This window comes from Poecilia reticulata, linkage group LG2, assembly GCF_000633615.1.
Source record: "Poecilia reticulata strain Guanapo linkage group LG2, Guppy_female_1.0+MT, whole genome shotgun sequence".
Taxonomy (NCBI): domain Eukaryota; kingdom Metazoa; phylum Chordata; class Actinopteri; order Cyprinodontiformes; family Poeciliidae; genus Poecilia; species Poecilia reticulata.
The window spans coordinates 33,790,453-33,809,586 of record NC_024332.1 but is presented as its reverse complement, the minus strand read 5'-3'; the positions used below and the strand labels follow the sequence as shown (position 1 = coordinate 33,809,586).

General features: G+C 38.1%; 1 protein-coding gene across 3 annotated transcripts in view; it reads left to right on the top strand.

Moving 5' to 3' along the window:
* Positions 1-19,134, top strand: part of LOC103461646 (protein FAM126B) — a 43,262-nt gene that overhangs the window by 4,888 nt on the left and 19,240 nt on the right. For all 3 annotated transcript variants that reach the window (XM_017303684.1, XM_017303685.1, XM_017303686.1), the window contains 2 exons: positions 11,852-11,936; positions 17,142-17,220. In XM_017303684.1, coding sequence (XP_017159173.1) covers positions 17,170-17,220 — 51 coding nt within the window. In that variant the 5' untranslated portion in view covers positions 11,852-11,936; positions 17,142-17,169. The remainder of the gene's footprint in view (positions 1-11,851; positions 11,937-17,141; positions 17,221-19,134) is intronic.

The window sequence follows — 19,134 nt, the reverse complement described above, 5'->3', positions numbered from 1 at the left end:
GGTAATTCAAGATTTGTTGCATGCTGATGGATGAATTATTTGAGACAACCAAAATTAATAAGCAGGTTGTGAGAGGTACTATTAAGCCTGAATAAAATGACCGCTGTTTAGCTTTTATAGAAGCACCGAAATTGTATAACTATACAGGCCTTGATGTCTAGAAGGTACATTTTATTGGGTTTTTAAACATAATATTAATCTGTTTGGTTTAGCTTTATACTCCATTTTGGTATTTCATAGTATTAGTCCCCAATGGATTTAATGAAATTCTAAATATGTTTGAATAAAAAGTATGTCTTGTAATGTGTGTACACATAAAATTTTAAAAATATTTTAATGCATTGTCTCTTTATGGGTTTATTTAGTTTCTTAAATTATTTTTATTTGTAACACTTTATACTTCTGAGAGTGTTTGTCTACTTTTAGTTGGATCTCTTTGTCATAATTATTTCCATAATATCATCTCCTCAGGCCTTCAAATAAACTTCACTGCTGTTACCTGCACATTTCTCTTGTCCTTTCCAATTTGTTTTTAATTTCCTTCCATTTTTATCTTACATAAAGCCCTTTATGTAATTGCTTTGCCATGTACGAATACTTTGCTAACAGATAAAACAGAAACTAAGCGATCATTGTGTAAAATGAGCAAACGATTCACTACTAAGCCATAGAAAAACTCTCTTTGCTCTTGGCCAAGTTTGATAAGCTATGTTTCTGCTTATAGAAAAAATAAACTGTTTGTTTTAGCTCTAATTTTACTTCCCATTGAAAAGTTGCAGGTGGTACTTTCACCAAAACATTTCTCGCTCTGGTTCTTGTGTGAAGGGAAAACTGAACACTTTACTGGTGGCTTTAATGCATGTTAAGTGATCAAACTGGAAGATCATTCCACCATCTCCTCCCCATATCTGACTCCGTGTGTATGTGTAGGGGAACATAGGTTCTGTATGTATCTTTAGGATAGAATGCTGAGTCCAGTAAGGCTCCTATAGGAACCTTCATCCTCACAGTCTTTGCTTCCTGCTGGGCTTTACCCTCCTGTTGGTCAGCTTTCTGCTTTACTGCTCTGTTTGCCGGTCACGACTCGCTCTCCTTCTGAAGTTGAGCCGATGCCAAAGCCGGGTTGATTCCAGAGAGCCTTTGAATTATTGCCAACTTTTTTTGTGTGTGTGATATGATGGCAAAAAAGGGGAAGGAAAGTGGAGTTGTTTAGTGGAGCGATGCATGCAAGAGTTTGCAACCTAGTCTGTCAAATGTACAAGAAAAACCCGGGACGTTAAAGGTAGTTTATATAATTTCATAATTTTTAGATGTCTGGCGGTTCAGTGCCTGCAGTGATTGGGTATTTCATTAGGAAGAAACTGTCTGGCCAAACCTCAGTGGTTAATACTCATTTTCTTGGCTAAGGTTGTTTGCAGAACTCTGTCATTGTCCTGCTAATGTAATTTCTTTGCCTCATTCCAGCACTATGACTGGAGCCAACTGTCGCCCACTCTGTTGCTTAGTTAGTTTAATTTTTCTAATGCATATATTCAGTAAAAGGAGCTTAATGTCCTCTGGCTGGATTGGAGACCTCACAGCATCCTTGGTATCCCAGCTACCCCCCTTCTTGTTGGTCTCCTGGCCTGTGTTAAATGTCTCTGCATGCCACAAAACCTCAAGGTGGCCCATTGTTAGACGTGCTGAGCAGCTTATGTAGCTGTTCTTTCCACATTTTGCCCCCTCTTTTTTCTGAAGTATGAGACGTCATGGACGCTTAGTCAGCAGCAGGGCTAAACACTGCAGGATTAGCGGTCATGTGGCTGGTATTACGATTTCTATCAACTCTACCATAAATAAATCCCTGAACATAAAGACTCAGTTAATTTGTTTAATGGGGAGTTTGGCAAATTATATTTAAAAACATAAAACAGCCTCATTTACCTTTCAGTATTTTGATGGTTAATGTTCAGCCTCTGAACGCGTTGTTAGTAGCACAATATCCAGATGCAAATCATTTCAGTGTGGGCCTTCCCTGAGAGGGAATTGCTCAGTACGGGTGGGGGGTGGGGTGGGGTGAAGGGTGGTGCTGTGGTCCCTAATGTCTGTGATTGCCGCTAGGGGGGGTTCCACTGTAGTTCAGAAGGACTGAACTCATGAATCCCTTCTTTAGTAGATGTTCTTCTTGGTTTGCTTCCATAAATCCTCCCATCAGCTGCGAAACCTTCTTTGTGAGAGCTAGTAAAAACAAATATATCCCCACAGTATTATACTACCACCACCATTCAGGACCAGGATGGTGTGTTCATTGTGGTGTGCAGTATTAATTTTCCACCACACTAGAGTTTTTTTCTTTTCATTTATAAAAAAAATAAGAATGATGTGATATTTTCCTTCCACTTCACAATTGCACACTATTTTGTATTGATTACATAAAATCCCATTAAAATAAGTTCAAGGGTTGCGAATACTTTTGCTAGGCCCAGCATCTGGTAGCCGGGTGCGTATCCACACATCATTTGCATCAGAAGCATTTGTATGCCCCAGTTTGCAGAGCAGTGGAGGCAGGGGAACAGGATGTTGTTAGCAGTCACCTGTGCTGTTTCTGGCCCAGTCTAATTGGTGGAACTGTGTGTGTGTGTGTATGTGTGTTTGACTGCAACACAGCCCATCCCAACACTTCTGGCCCTCCAGCTGCAGCAGAGCTAATTTTAGCTCTGGATGTGCGTACGCCTCAGTTCCCAGAGCCTGGCCTATGAGGGAGGAGAACGGGATGAAGGAGGCAAAGCAGCCAAGTTCATTCTCTGGATCTACCCACATAATCATTCTTATAAAAGATTATAACCCTGTTATGAGTCTGACATGTATGTTTGCAGAGAAGTAGTTTCCCATGTCTTTGTCACTGTGTCCTTTGGACAGCCGTATTGATTTGCTCAGGGACATATTGACTTCAGTCACAGTGGCCTGTCAGTTGTTGACCTTTACTCTCAAAGTCTTTTAATTCAGTTAGAATTTCACAGTGGCGTATGACTACCTGTCTGCCCTTCTGTCTTTCTAGCCATTTGTCATCTTTATTCCTGTTGGAAGACTTGACTCCTGTATTATTTTCCAGTGCTTTTTTTCTTTTTTTTTATTTGCTATTAATACACCCTGTGCTATTTCAGTGCAGGAATGCCTACGCTGCAGGTGAGTGGCTGGTTGTTACTACTGAGAGAAGCACAGCCGATTACACCAGACTGAGTCACTGTAGTCGGGAATTAGAGTTAATCCCTCTGCCTAGGAAAAGTGTCTGGCTGATGTGTAGATGTGTGCATGACAGGGAGCACCAAATTCTCCTCTGACTTTAGAGATGCAACAAAGGAAATAAGATGACTCCATGCTTTGTATTGGTCTAGATTTACTCTCGCTGGTTAGCTCTGCTGCAAATTTAAATGCAAAGACGGATCTTTTAGCTGCAGTGTTGCAAAAATGTTAGTGCAAAAATAACCTGACCTGAAAGACACAGCGTGTTGGGGCTGAAAATAGGAGTCAAGAACGACAGCTAATCAATGTGCGCTGTGTAGTGGTGTCATTATCCGACAACAGAATCTCAGGAACAAAAACAAACCGACACAAACAAACTGTTCCCAATATATTAATGTGCAAAGTTAAGTTGGGGGAAGGGAAGCAGAGCTTACCTCAAGGCATTCATACTGTCCTAACTAGAAATGCTTTTCGAAGTAGTTGAACAAAATACCGTTGCAAAATAATGTATACCCCTTTTAACTTAACGACCGTAAACTTTAATGTATTTTGTTGACATTTTAGTTGTTGGACCAACACAAAGAAATGCATGATACATGGATTTCAAACTTTTATTTTTAAATTAAAATCTCATAATTGTTTCTTGAACTTTTATTCAGTTCTCCTGCGTCAATATTTGTAGAATCACCTTTCACTTCAACTATTGCTTAATTTTGTTTTTTGTGCTGTCTGTACCAGATTTGCCCACATGCTTCGTTGTTCGTTTTCTTTTTTTCTTACCACAGAATAATAAAATCTTAAATTACCATTAATAAGGAGAGGTAAGATTTCATTAAGGGGGATCAGAGTAAAGAGGACAACCTTTTCTTTTTGATTTGCCACTTTACAGATCGACTTTTACTCTTTGATTTCGCCTGTATCAGAATAAGATAAAGCCGCAGGAACGAAGGATTTTGGCTAAAAAGATGGTGTTAAAGAGTGCAGCTACAGAGCTTGCACGGGTTTAATAATTTATGGCAGACTGAGCTAAGCTGACCTTGAAAAATCCCATACTCTGTCACTAACCTGGCTGGGCTCACTCGGGCCAAGACAAGAAGATGGTGAGGAATGCTGATTCAAACCCACATGCATAATCCATTCAAAACCTTGTTCTTGGGAAGGCATCCCTCTGCTAACATGTCTATTCTTTTCTTATGTAATGCTAATTACATTCTGCAGCAAAATATGTTCTGTCTTACTAGTTTTATTCATCTACTACCCAGGAAAGGAAGCACTTTGCCGTTTAAAATAACTCTATATAGAAATTCCATACTAAATTAACAGCATAAAAATGAGTTGTAGAATAAAGACTACAGTTTGCAGTTACTGATTATTTTGAAGGCAGGATAGACAGGCACATGTTTTTTCTGTATCAACATTTCACAGTCGTATTTGCCAAGTTTTTATCTATCAGAAAAGGATGTGAAAACAGTTTTGATTGTAGCTGCTGGTTCACATGAAGTTTTAAAATACATTAGTAGCGAAAACAGTTTTAGCTGTGATAATGGTGAAAGAAACCACCTGTGACCTGAGCCTGTTTGGACGTTGTTGTTTTTTTTCATGACTTTTTTTTGCATTTTTCCGTTGGGAAGTATTGCACCGCAATGACAGACTTCCCTCTAATGGTGCCAGGCTAGCACATTTGCATCTGTCATTGTAATGTTTTAAGTTTTTCCTGCACTAATGCACATGTGTTGTAACTCATATCCTGTTGAACTGCACTCATAGTTTGATCTAGTCACATAAATAGATTTGACTTTCAGAAATCCTGATTTGCACAGTCCATGTTTATTGCAAAATCTCAGTTGTTTCTTGCTGCTCTGAAGTGAATCATTTAACGGCAACAACAGAGCTGCCAACACAGACTGGGAAAATATGCAGCCATGGACACGCCATAGACCTGAGAACTGATACAAACCCAGATTGAGTTGATTGGTTTATCTTTGTTTGTGCGGCTCAGATAAAGTCTGTTTAGACTGTAGCTCAGGATTACCTCATCGACCCAGCTCTGTGTGCTGCAGAGGTAAAAACTGAAAGTACTTTGCTGGACTCTATCCTTGTGTTTGTTTACTCTGGCTTAATGAGTCCATTAGACAGGGATATGATTCATCCCTAATGAATGAAGGGTATTCTGGGGTTTTTGAGGAAAGCCCATGTTCTGAACATACTTGGGATTCATTCTGTGGATTGCCACTGATATGGCACCTGTTTGAAACACTTTATTTTCAGTGGATTTTCACCTATTTTATATTTACATCCTAGTTGAGATTTTTCTGTCCCCACTAACAGTACACCCAAACATAGAGAACTAGGATGGTTTTTAGTCATTTGGTTTATTTATTAGTTGTATGAAAATTTAGGGTTTTTGTCGCCGTGCTGCAGCTGTCATGTACACTGTTTGTATTGTGTGTGCAGGTGGTCAGCAGAGGAGAGGAGACTGTGTGGGTGTGTGTGGAAATTTGGCACACCCACAGAAGGCAGCCTGCACACAACATGTTTTGCTTTTGTTTTGAATTTGGCCAGATTTGATTGATTGCATTAGGGAATCTATTATCCCCATTCTTTGCCTGGCAAATGCATTACCTGTTGAGTTGCGGAGTTAGTAAGGTTCATGAGTGAATCAGTTTGAAGAGGTTATTGAACTACCTACCAAAATGCACCTCTTTTTCTTTCTTTCTTTCTCTCCATTTATGATGTGAGATTTTTTTGTGGAATATGCTAACACAAAGTTCTCTCCACACTACTGGCTGCTCCAGTTAAGATTAACATTATTAAAATGTTTTTTTTTTTGTTTTGTTTTTCTGCAGTCAGTCTCACTCAAACATTGAGATAAATCCAACCTTTAACTGTATTACATTGGTTTAGCGAGGGGGAAAAAACATCCTAATGTGCTCACTTATTGTCACCTCCACTATTAATTATTTTTAGTGAAGTATTTTTTCATGAAATATAATTTCTAGTTTACTTTTGTAAGATCACCCGAGTGCCAATGAAACTCTATAAGGTAACATGAAAGATAATTGACTGGGATATAAATACAACATGAAACAGACAGGGCTCCACAATCTTGCGATGACCAGATCGGTTGTGATAGGGCTGCTCCGTTACTCATGTGCTATCGAAACCTCTCTGTGACTTTCAGCATTTTGGGCGCTGAAAGTGCCCAAGTGTTTGTGCTGTGAGATGCAACCCATCTAGTTAAATATTACACTGGCACACAAAGTGTGAACAATAAATTATGCATCTCTAAACATGGAAGCTCATTTCTGTTGGTTACAGGCCACCAGGTTGGATGAGGACTCAATCTTATATTTTTTCCATGAGCTTTCAGAAGACTACCAGATTTCCAGAAGACCTTTTAGATATCCGTGTGCCACACAACGAAGTATTTTCTGAGTCGGTATTAAAAATGTATATATGTAAGGTTTGCTGATATTAACTGAAAAAATTTGCTCTTTGGTGACATGGGACCAAAGAGCATTCCTGGTGGAACTGGTGTAAAACACTACTGATGCAATAAGAAGTGTTTGAGTGAGGCTTTCATTTATAAAAAGTTGAGTACCGATCTGGGTTTTCTATGGCTTGAATGAATCACAATGGGCCACATTCTTAACTGATTTAATCTATTCTCAAACTAAGTACACAAATTGCACTTTCTAGCTTTGCTTTTAACCTCGCGCGCTCAGTCAATGGTGTGTTGAGCCGAGTAATTGTGATCTGGGATTTGAAGCATCGTAAACAGGATGGGCTGGCACTCTCCTATTCCCTTATGAAATCCGTCACAGGACAATGAGCAGGTCCTGCGTAGAGGAAGAGCAGCCCTCTGAGGAAAGTTTGCTTATTGTCATTCACCAAGCCTCATTAGCCGCTGGACATATTTAGCAAACAGTGATGGCTAGCTGCCGGGTTCTGGTAGATACTGAGATGAGACGGTTGCAGAGCAAGGAGGAGTGAACTGTCATTCCCAAGTAAGTTCCAGCTAATTTGGATTGGTTGTATCCAGACGGAAGGTCAGAATTAGGATAATGTTTTTTGTTTCTACCTGTAGCTGTTAGTGGAGTTTGTTTTACTCAAACTTGTTTTATAATGACTCACATAAAGAGGTAGCAGTGTAAACATAAGTAATTTCCACATCTCTTGCCTGTACTGGTTTATTTTGCTAATAATCTGAGGACTTTACTTACAACTACTTTTCTTCAGAATTCTAGAAACTCCCATCAGTTTCTATCTTAAAAGATTCTCTTCTAATAATATATCAGCTCAGTTCAGTTTAGTTTCAGTAAAAGAAATGCAAAACAATTACACCAGCCTTAAAAAAAACAAATTGCATCACTAAACTTTTGATGACAAGCAACATTGCCCAGTATTTTTCCTCGTCTTGTCAACAGATGTCACAAAAAGTGATTCTTCTGATTATAATTGAAATTAAATTCAGTTTATTTACATTGTGGTAGTTCATTCAGTAATGCAAAAGTTATCTTAAGGAGTTAAGTTTTTTTATATTCTGTTGCTTAATTAATTATCCCTTTCTCACAGGGCAGTTCAGATGGTTTTACTTTCTATTGGCTTAGTTTAACTAATGGTGTCCCTCAGGGACCGGTCTTAAAATCATGCTTTTTATTTTGTGTCAGTCATGTAAAAGCTAATATCAGCACTGCGAATGTACTTTTTTTAAGCTGATGAAACAGTCATGGTTACCTCAATGTCAATATAGTCATCCATCAAGCACCATTCTAATAGTTTGCCACCCTAGTTATGGCAAGCTGATTGAACACTTAATACTCAGAAAAGGATCTTTCAGCCCAATGTCCACAAATCTGTTCGTTTTAGAAAAGATTTTGTGGATTTCTGAAATGAAACATTTCAGCTATGTTAAAGAATTGTCACATTTTGAGTTAATGTTTTTTTGAGTTTGTAGCTAAACCTGTTCTGGGGCTGGAGAACAATGGGTATGGACAATTCAGGATTTTTATCTCCATCGAAAGATTTTATTGAAAAAGTCTCTTTTGACAGCCCTTTGCTGTTTTTGTACTTTCTTAATGACTTCTTTGAACACCTTATCACCTCTTCGCCTTCTGAAACTTTTTATGGTACATTAAACTACAAGTGTAGCCAAATATATTATAGGCACAGAGGTTCTCAATGCATAGGGCTTAAATAATTAGTAAGCACTAAATGCAGTAGGCAGTTCTTTACGATTAGCATTTTACAAGCAGTGATATTTCAGTAATGATACATTTGCAAGGAATTGTTGGGCCCCAACTTATTCACAAATACCTTATCTCGTATATATGCAGAAAGAACATTGTGGAAAGCTAAACTTGAATTCTAGGAGCTTTAAGGCCTTTTTGTAAGAAAATTGTCACATTGGTTCAATTGATTGGTTCGCTTTTAAAAGTGTAGTGTGAGCTTACACAACTTCATCTGGTTATGTTTAAATTTTCGGCAGTTCCTACCCGATCAGATTCTCCTGAACTGTGCTGGTGTGAAAGTAACTCAAGTCACTTAATCTGTCGTCAGTCAGCACTTCGGAGGATTTACTGATTGATTGTGTGTCTCTGTACAAATACTTAGGCTTTTTTCTTAACAATTTGCTCTGATTTAGCTTTCATATTCTGACATAAACTGAGTTGTACTGTTTTCAAATTGATTCCTGTTATCCTTACGAGGCCAAAAGAGGTATGTTGTTCCTACATTTATGTCTGTAGTGGATTATGGTGAGGTGATTTATGCACTGACATTAAAGGCTCCATTAAATGGATACTGTTTATGTCATTGAGATTCATTACAAAAACTCCCGCATCATTATGTGCTTTCCTTGTGTTGAGCTAGAAAGATTAAGACAGTGGAATATTTTTGATTTATGCAGCTTTTTGGACCACCTGCCTCCATGTCTTCGTAGCCTCTACATTCATCTATGGTGGCAATTATAGTCTCCAGACAGAGGATGTCCTCTTGGCATCAGCACCAAAGATTCTTGCAGAAGAAAAAAATAAATATTTACACCACACCTTATTCTTGGGATTGCCTGAAAAATGAACTGGAGATCAAAAGCACATCTTAATGAATTTGGGGCTAAGAAATGTTTAGGGGCGACCCTCATGACTGCTATCCAGTACGTTGGCTTTTTCAGTTCCAGACCCTGTTTTGTCTTATGTTCAGAGTTTGTCCCTTTTTCCAGTGTTTTTACTCGGCCTGAAGCCACTGTTACTCTCTGCTTTGATGAGTCATACAGCGATAAATGAATCTGACAGAAGAAAATAAACACATACTTGGCAGCCTTCAGAAGGGAGCGAGGATCCGCGCATCATTTCAAACACATTTATCTCCAGCCGGGCGCGTCCTTCATGTTTTGATTGATTGCCGGTGTCAAATTTGGTCAGATAAACTCATAGCTGTGTTCAAACTGCTGCACTGCTGAAATACTGCTCAACAAAGCAACAGTTTGCACATGAGCCTTTTTTTTTCTTTTCTAAATTATGTCTTGTGAGTCTGCGAAGCATTGATTTTGAATCTTTCCAGTACTGTACATCATGTGGGTGTGGATCCCAAAGATTCCTTTCCAGCCAGCCAGGACACAAGTTGGTCAGCTGACGGTTGCTATGCAACTACGAGGAACTTGAAAATTGACTCCCTCTGCTGTGACACAAAATAACCTCCAAAACAGTGTTTCCTGGAGGAAAAACTGAGCTTACTCTGAGAAAGACTGCTGCATAGGAAACAAAACCATTTTATCGTCAGTAATTTTGTGCATAAGAATTGGAAGCCATTTCAGTAACGGTGGGAACCCTATCGTCTCTCTGTGGCCATTTAAATTTTTAGAAGGGTCACACTCACTCTGTTAGCCCCTATGGTGCAACAGTTACTAATGAATGAAACCACAGAGATCTGTTTTGAATATTTTGTTTTTTCAAACATTTGCAAGTTTCAGTTTATAGATTGCTTTCTCCTTTTTTGAACATGTTCTGACTCTAAAGGTTGGAATTGCTGCTCCTTCATCAGGCGTCTGACTTTTTGCTGTTGATACTGTCCTCAGTTCAGAGAACTATTGCTCACGTGTTGTCCCAAACGGAGATACAAACTTGAGGGGAAGCCTTCTCTGGCTGGGAAAGTCCTCCAGCTAAAGGGAGTTGATGTTTTTTTTTCACCTTGAAGGTCAACGGTTTCTAATAGGAGGTTGTCCGACACATTAGTTGGTTCCACATTAAATGGGTTTACAATCATGTTGAGTTACTTTTTGTTTATTTTTCACATCATAAAATGGTTCAAACACATGGATAAGTTCAGCACATAGCAGCTCTGCTGCAGCATCTATGTATTCCTTCATAAACTCTTCCTCTGCATAAGGGTTCAACTTAAGAGCTATTAACTCACTAATCATGTTGTCTCCTCTGATCTGAGGTCTTATGAACTCTGATTATTTAACTTTCAAGCGCCTGTAAAGTTTAATAACTTTTATCAGACCACATCAGCTCTTCCAGTTTTACTTATTACTTCAGTGATGCTTTTAAATTGTTAGATTTACATCTGATCCAATGCTGCTGGACTTGGTGACTTCAGGATTTAAGAAAGATACGAATGAAGTATTTAAAGTCTAAAATTGGTGCTGCTCCAGATTGGCTGTATTCATCATTGTCCGCCACTTCCCTCAAACTAAACACATGTTGAATATTTGTCAGCCCAGTTCTCTTGAAAAATACGGCATCTAGTATCCTCTTGTCTTTCTCGCAGCTGCCATGATCAACACAAGATCCTTGCCCTGGTATATTCATTTTATCATAAAAATGTCCTTCAGTGTTTTAATCTTTAATTTAAATTTACATTTTTATGGTTGCACATAAGTTTATTCTGAAACCTTTACCTTTTTGTTTACACTACAGTGTATTTTATCTGCTAAAGTTTCACGATTAGTGGTTTATGTTGAGAAACATTTGTTTCATTACACTAATCTGCAGCATGTGTTAATGTTTTAAAAATACACCTTTAACTGAGGTATATTAATGAGGCTGACAAATTTCCATGATAGAAATTTGTCCTCTTTTGTGTCATCAGTAAATGCTGCCTTTTTGTTTCAAAACTTGATTCAGTACAATTGTGTGCTGCTTTACAATACAGCTGCATTAGAGTGCAGCTGTTTTACTGCTGAAGACTTTTTGATAGTAGGTACGGTTTATTTTAGCACAGTTTCTGTTTTAGTATGGCTGACTGCATGCAGTTGCTCATCCCTTCTCTGAACTGCAGTCTGCTCTTTCTCTAGTAGTCTATTTCTAAAAGCAAATTAATATATTATATCTAGAAACAAAAAAGTAACGTTGCTCAACTTTGTGACTGCAGGATTTAAGAGATACAAAAAAAGATAGCTAAAGCAGTTGGAGTCTAAAATTGGCAGAGCTGGCCCACAATCACAACTTCCTCGTCTGTGCAACTATTTTAGATGCCTGTTTGGTTGCCATTCTGCATAAATAATTTAAATAATCTTAATTTTCCGGTGTCAAATAAATCTTATTTGTGTAGGTTTCTTGCTGCTTACAGGTGACCGTTTTCCTCTAATCTCATTAAGGGGTTGTTTTTTTATCCATCCCTGTTGCAGGTGACCCTGAGAGAGTGACAGATGTGTGCCACTGTGGAGAACCAGTTACATCTCCCTGCGGAGATTTGATTTCCTGGGCGCTCAGGTAGGCACGTTGATGTCTTTATCACATTTATGTTACGTCGTTTACATTCCTTTCTAGTACTCGTAACTTTATTTTTCAGCTTTTTCAGCATTCCCAATAAGTTTTAAATTATATAACGAAAATGTAAACAATTTCAGGATGCAGTTATTGTGAGGAGGGCATTGCTAAAGAAATTAACTGTCCACACAATTCTGTATGCAAACAAAGTAGCAGAAAGTGGAGTGGAAAGAAAACAATGTGGTAGAAAAGCCTCACAGCCAACAGACTTGAGAACAAGTGGCAGACTATTGAGAGGATTGTGATATTAAGAATTTGGAGGAGATTCACAGGGTGCACCCTGTAGTTGTGTTTATAGCTTCAGACTGGTTTCAGCAGATTTTTGTTTCACAACTAAGAGATTTGGGCATCACACATATGTAACATATATAACACGTATAACATCTGTTGAGAAATGCTAAGGGGATCCCAGACTACAGGATTTGTCCAACCAACTAAAAGACGACTATCCCCAAGTAATGCAGACTTTCCCCAACTGGGAGTCCTGGGCTAGACCAGAAATCATGTGGTGTGACTCCAGGGTAAGGAGAGAGAGGAATTTACAGTTGGATTAGTAAACACTTGACATATAACTAATAAATCTGTGTAATATTTGAACTTCATTTTAGAATTTGGTTAATGATGTAAAATATATTTTTGAAGATATTCACATTTCTTGAAATGCATGTGTTTACTGAAGGATAATATGAAGTAAAATAGCAGCAGCAAAACTGAAACAAACAATTATCTTCAGTTTGAATCAATAATTATTTCAATGCAAGTGAAAATGTAGAAGCACATTTTTTATTTTTTGCATTAAAAACCGCGGAACGTGGTTTCCAGAGAGACCTCAATATGCCTGACTTAATTACTGCGTTCTGCGTCTGAGAGCGATTTAATCTAAATTGTTTGAACAAAATGAACAGTTGCCGCTGCTGTGGAGTCACTTGACTGCTGTTCTCATGGTGACTGATAAGCCCGCGCTGCCGTCGGCAAATTTCATCTCCGTGCGTTTCTGAGGGCTTGACAGACCAGAGGAAATGAATGAGTCAGCCTTTCATGAAGACTTGAACACGCTGACTAAATGGAGCCTTTCAGTTTGCAGACTCCAAATTTAGGAGCTGTACTCGCATAAGAAAGATTCCACTCGTTGATATTATTGTCATGTTTATGCTTTTCCAGCCCAGCAGCTCCTCTGAGCTTCTTTTGTATTTTTCTTTCTTATTTGCACCATATTGAGTTTAGCATAATTTATGTTTGATTTAAGGTTTAACCTCTACTGTAAATACTAATGGGAAAGACCTACATGTCTAAGAAGTCCTGTAGGGCATGTTTAATATTTGCTTTTGGATGTGGATTTAAATTTGCATTAGTCCACCCACTGTTTATTTAGGAACAAAGGCCAAAGTCTCCTCTGGCGGATGCTGAACCAGTATGTATAACTAATGCACATAGATTGTGTCGGAAAGAAAATTATTCGCAATAATCGAACTATTTAACAGGTAAGAAAAGTTGAGAATAATATTTTTTAGTGAAATTTTTGTAGATTGAACACTGTTTAATTTGTGAGCCTTCTTAGACTACAGAAATGGGAATATCAGCTAAAGGTTAATTTCAGCAAATCAATTTTAAAAGTAATATATTTTAGAATTTTTTTTACAAATATTGAGCCAGAATTTATTTCTGTTGATTATTGAGACTAAGTCTTACAGTTAAAACCCCAAGATTCAGTTTCTCAGAGAATCTTTTGACTTGCACTATCAGAGGGAAACTGCTGACTTGACAGCCACCGACAAACTCCTCAAGGACGTAAAGTCACAAATGGCTATGCCCAGAGAACCTGGTTATTCAGGCAGTTGTATAGAAGCATAATGAGAAAGTATATTCGAAGGAAAAGGTGTGGTGATGATGATTTAGAGAGCTATTGTCAGCTGCTGAAGTTTTATCAGATCCAGAGTCAGCTCAGCCATCTACCAGGAGATTTTACAGCCCGTCATTCTTCTCTGTGCAGACAGCTTTATGGAGATGCTGATTTCATTTTGCAGCAGATCCTGGCACCTGCCCACATTGGCAAAGGTATCTATGTGTGGTTTAACGACCAGGGTATYGCTGTCCTTGGCTGGCTGACGAACTCAACCATCTATTGAGCTCATACAATACTTGATAAARTTACRTGAAATAAAAGCTTGAAATATAACRTTTTTTAGGGGTCTGTTATCTAAATAGTCTATGATGTCACTTTTTGAATTGAGTTTCTGAAATAAATTAACACYGACATGATATTCCAACATGTGTATGTGCATACAAGCTGTCAGTAGTTTTGATTTGACTGTTTTACACGATTTTCTCTTAGTCGTCATTTTTACCATTAAATGTTCGGGGATTTACATCTTCTACACTACTTTCATTTCATGGTGTGGATGGAAAGTTTGAAGCATTTCTTTTTGTTTTAGTCACATCCTCAAAGAAATGTTATWTTCTTTCCATCAAATTAATATWAAAAAYCAGATAGTCAATGTAAAMGTTTTTCAGAGCCATTTTTTTCAGTGGATGGCTGAAAGATCTTTGGAAACAAAAGCAAACTCTGTTCCTGYGAGCTTATTTTTCCTCATAAACTTTGTGTCAACTGGGCGAGCATCAATGGGAAGTCGTGTTCTAGTCTTTTAAAGGTAGAAGGCCAAACATTAGCTGAGTCATTTATGCACTTTCACAAACTGTTCCCAAAACCACTTGTTTGTTTTCTGGGTGTATGTGTTCATGTTTGACTGGAAACCTTCGCACTTGAGGTCCTGTGCGGCTCCCCGTCATGATTGCTTTGTGTTTTCTGCTACCATCTTTTCCTCTGTCCTGACTTGTCTCACAGCCCACACACACTGATAAAACGGTAGACTTTCCACGCGTTTCTTCACACATTCATACATGATGAAGCTGCTTTGATCAAGGCGGTTATTGATGATTTTCAGTCTTGTCTTGATATGCAAGCTTTAAAAGGTGTACAGTCATTTCTTCCTATGTCAAGCACATAATGTATTGCTCATTTCCTGTTATCTGTTTCTGATTGGCTAGTCAGTCTTTATTTTTGACTCCTTCCTCAGTAAATGCTGACAGTCAAGGAGCTCAGTTCAAACACAGAACCAGAGAACCATCCTGATCAGTTTGTTGAAACTCTGTTGCCATAAATGTTTTTGTTTGCATTGTACGCTATGCTACATCCATAAAATTCATGCAAGATGTTTGTCTTTCTTTACCTTCGTATCACCTGATTACAGGTCTGAATGAAGTAACGGTTGTTCTGAAAGGGTAAAGAATCTACGCTTCTTGCTTTAAGCTTAACACCAGTGTTTGAAACAAAAATGGGTAGAAAGACTTGAGAGTTTGCAATTTCACCTTCAACTTGAATTAACCTAATGGTTAATGTAGTCACATCATTAGCCTGTCAGTGATTACAAGCTTCACTGGCCGTCTGCCATTATATAATCAAATTTTGTCTGTTGGGCTCAATGGCTCATCACCTWTAGTCTKCATTCTGTCACATTATCCTGTGAAAGATCATTGWCAGTGTTCACTGCCTCAGTCCAGAAGTATACACAAACTCCCAGACTCTGGGCATGCCTTTTATGGGATTAATGTTATTTTTCTTTAGATTAAAGTAAGAATATATTTTCCATTGGATGAGACCTGAGGTGGAAACATTTTTGTGTTCTGTGCTGAGACTTATTTTAGCATCTAGATGCTGAGAATGGTGTATAAGAATATGTTTGGAATATTGTGTTGTTATGCATTTCTAGATCATTGAATTGAAAAAGCAGGTTTTAATTTTTTTTTTATTTACAGGCATATTGCATGTCCTACTTCCATCCATGTGCTAGCTAGTTGTCTGTCTTCCACCCGTCTATCCATAACCAGTTAGCTAGCTTTCTATCGGTCTCTTTATTGTCCAACCATTTGCCTAWTAGTTTACTCATCTGTTTGTTCACTGTTTYATCTATTTATCCATCCATCCATCCATTCTTGCAATCGGCGTTTTTATGTCAGGTTGCATATTTAAAGTCTGGTTTCTTTAGAAATAGTGAACATCTAAGCCTGGGCTGATGTTGCTTTTGGAAAAACATCYGCTTACAAATCGCACAAAAAATACTACGCCTAATGAGACAAGTTGTAAACAACAAAACCAGACCCAAGCTTGGTCAGCCAAAACGTGAACTGTCATGTGAAATATTCAGAAAATGTCTCTGTAGTGACTCAAGTCATATGCTTAAATACTACTGGTTGCTGATTGTTTGTTTGGTACTGCTGGCTTTGTTTTTACCTGCACAGAATCAAAGTTCACTGTGTCGGTCTTCATCACATTCAAGTCATTTTAATGTCCTTTACAACATCTGTGTATTTTGCCATTTCTTTTTAGAACAAAGAAATAAGGCAACTCTRGACTAAGCACAGTAGAACACTTTGCCTATTATCATCACCTGAACAGATTTACACTTGACCTTTAAATAACCCCTCACCTGCTYCAGCCATAATCTGTACACAACATGAAATTCTACCCCTAGCGGTGATAAAGATGGMAAAACAAGAAACATGGCAGCTGTGGTCTCTCATAAGTTCGTGTTTTGAAGTGACCTGTTATGTAAAAATGTTTTGAGCATCAACAATCTTGGACAGCCAAGYCATAACCATTATGACCTCTGTTTCTAAGTATTACTCTCTGGATGTGCTTAAAATGACTCRCAATTTAAAACTACTACTCGTTGGCAKTWAMMWTTWWTTWMYTTYMWTWAWTTTYMRKYSKYCSSYWWKGSMRGTTGATTATAATCACGGTGAGAAAGATTTGCTGWAGTAGTGCACTCATATTTTGAAAGGCAGTTAGATTACACACCACTAACRGGTAATTGCAATCCTGGGTATTAYTTCTCCTTTGTGAATCTGTCTCCTTGAGAGCCCTTTGACTCTTTCTAAATTAAACTYTGCTTTGTCCTGAATAAATAATTCAWATCAGTCATCTGGATATTCACTTGGATTGAAAATAATACTGCATCTTTCTCATCAGGGAAATGAGGGACTAAAATCRCAACTTCCAAATTGGGCATTCTTCTGACAATGGTGTTCTGTCGCCTTCACTTCTTTTTTTTGTGACTGTATTTCCAACCACTGCCTCTCTCTGTCCACCAGGCATCCAGGAGGGGGGTCTCTGAAAAAGATGCTGGGTTCAGAGCGAGGTGTCGTTGAAGAATGGCTCTCCGAATTCAAGGTAAAACCCTTGAACCCTCCTCTGTGGCGCATCTCATGAGTCATGGTGAAATGTGTCCTTCAGGCTGTTTGTAAGAGAAACAGCAATATGTAAATATAACAACTGTGTATGTGTGTAGAGATAGAATATATGTGGGCATRTTTCAGCTTGAATACTGTAGTGGGTGTAATTCATCGAACTGTTATGTTTACTTAATGTAATAAAGAATCGAGTCCAATTGAACAACTAGTGTTAATTGTAGTTTATGCTCTCTTCAAGTTTTGCTCCTTAATTATATACAAGATCAATCCCAAGTCATGTTGGACTGAACTCACAAAACGGGTCTGTTTCTATCCACGGAGGTCTTGAAGAATTGTAAATGATTTTTTTTTTKTTTTTCAGTCCTGTGAAAAACATTAAGGCACCCATCAAGTATTCTTTTTTCTTTTTCATATATAGTTGTCTAATATTTTTTTATTTATCCGTGGAAAAGAAGGTAATTAAATTACAGGAAACATCAATTAACCAAGTGAATAAAAGACAGTAACAAAAATTGCTTAGATTGAACATCCATCTGCCACCCCAAATGGAGGTCTTAAAAATCCAGAACAAACACAGCATACACGTCTCTGATCAGACTGGTTGCCTTTTTTTTTTTTTTTTGAGGTAATGCTAGCAGTAGTTCTATTGGTGGCTTTGTCTTAGAGAGAATAACACAAGATGTTAAGTTGAATACAAGTTGTTAAGTGACTAAGCATGAATCCAACAGCAATAGTATAACTTGCTGAAATCTCTGGAACAGACTTGTACACAAAAAAATAATTCAAGTAGATTACTGTCATGCATCTCSAGTAATGTTCAGCATCCTCACAATCACTGCTGAAGTACTTGAAAATTCAGTAAACGTTCCGTACAKGTACAGCAGTTGAAATGCAAATAACGTCTTTCCTAAGCKGTGGCATTATTCTCTAAGTTGAAGGTGAGCTGTGTAAAAGAGGGGAGCACAAAACTACACACRCCAGAGATGGATTGATGGGACTCCTGGGGAGAGTGGTCATCATGGGGACAGAGCACAACATGACTTGTCTGCACCAAAGCGCCTTGCTGAGAGGCTTTTTATGCGTCTGTCATCTGCAGACAACACTCAGTCTTGACTGAAGTTTGGCACCCCAGGATATTCTCCCCCTGTCAGACGCCGTCACCATCTTGAGTCTGGAACTTTTAGAGTGATTTTTGTCGAAAGCTGTTAGTCCACGTCAAGATCTATTTAGACTCGAACGGCCTTTACTGACTTCTACTACTCAGCCTGTCAGTGACGTTACTACTCAGTTTTTATGCCACCTACAACACTTTTAAACTTCACATGTTTAATAGCATTTCTAAATGTGTAGTGTCAGAAGTTAATGTTGCARCCTTAGCACAAAATAGTATATATTCACTTTCTGATTTTCTCTAGTTCATTGCTACGACTTTACGAATCAAAATATGATGCAATGCCTTGCAAGTGTGTTTGCATACCTTTTTTTTTTTTCATTTTAATTACATTGCAACAAAAACTTTATTGTATCCTATATGATAGGCCAGYGTAAATTATTGTCTGAGTTGGAATGTATTTGGTTTTAGAGCTGCTCAATGTATCAAATTGCACTTGTTGTCAATATTAATGTCTACAGCATTGAGATGGAATTGTTTTTAATGGAAAATTGTACATCAATTGCCAGGCACTYTAACTCTCCATACTAATATTTGGTCTGTTGGAGGGAATCATATTTTACCGCATTTAGAGCTAAAAAACTTTTGGTTTATGTCTCTACAAATGTTGCATATCTAGAGACTGAAGGTTTTCACCCTTCTTTTAAGCAAAAGTATTTCAAACTGCATCAGAAAAAAATCACTTATCAACTCTCACCCTAGAGTTTTTTGTGTGTGTGTTTT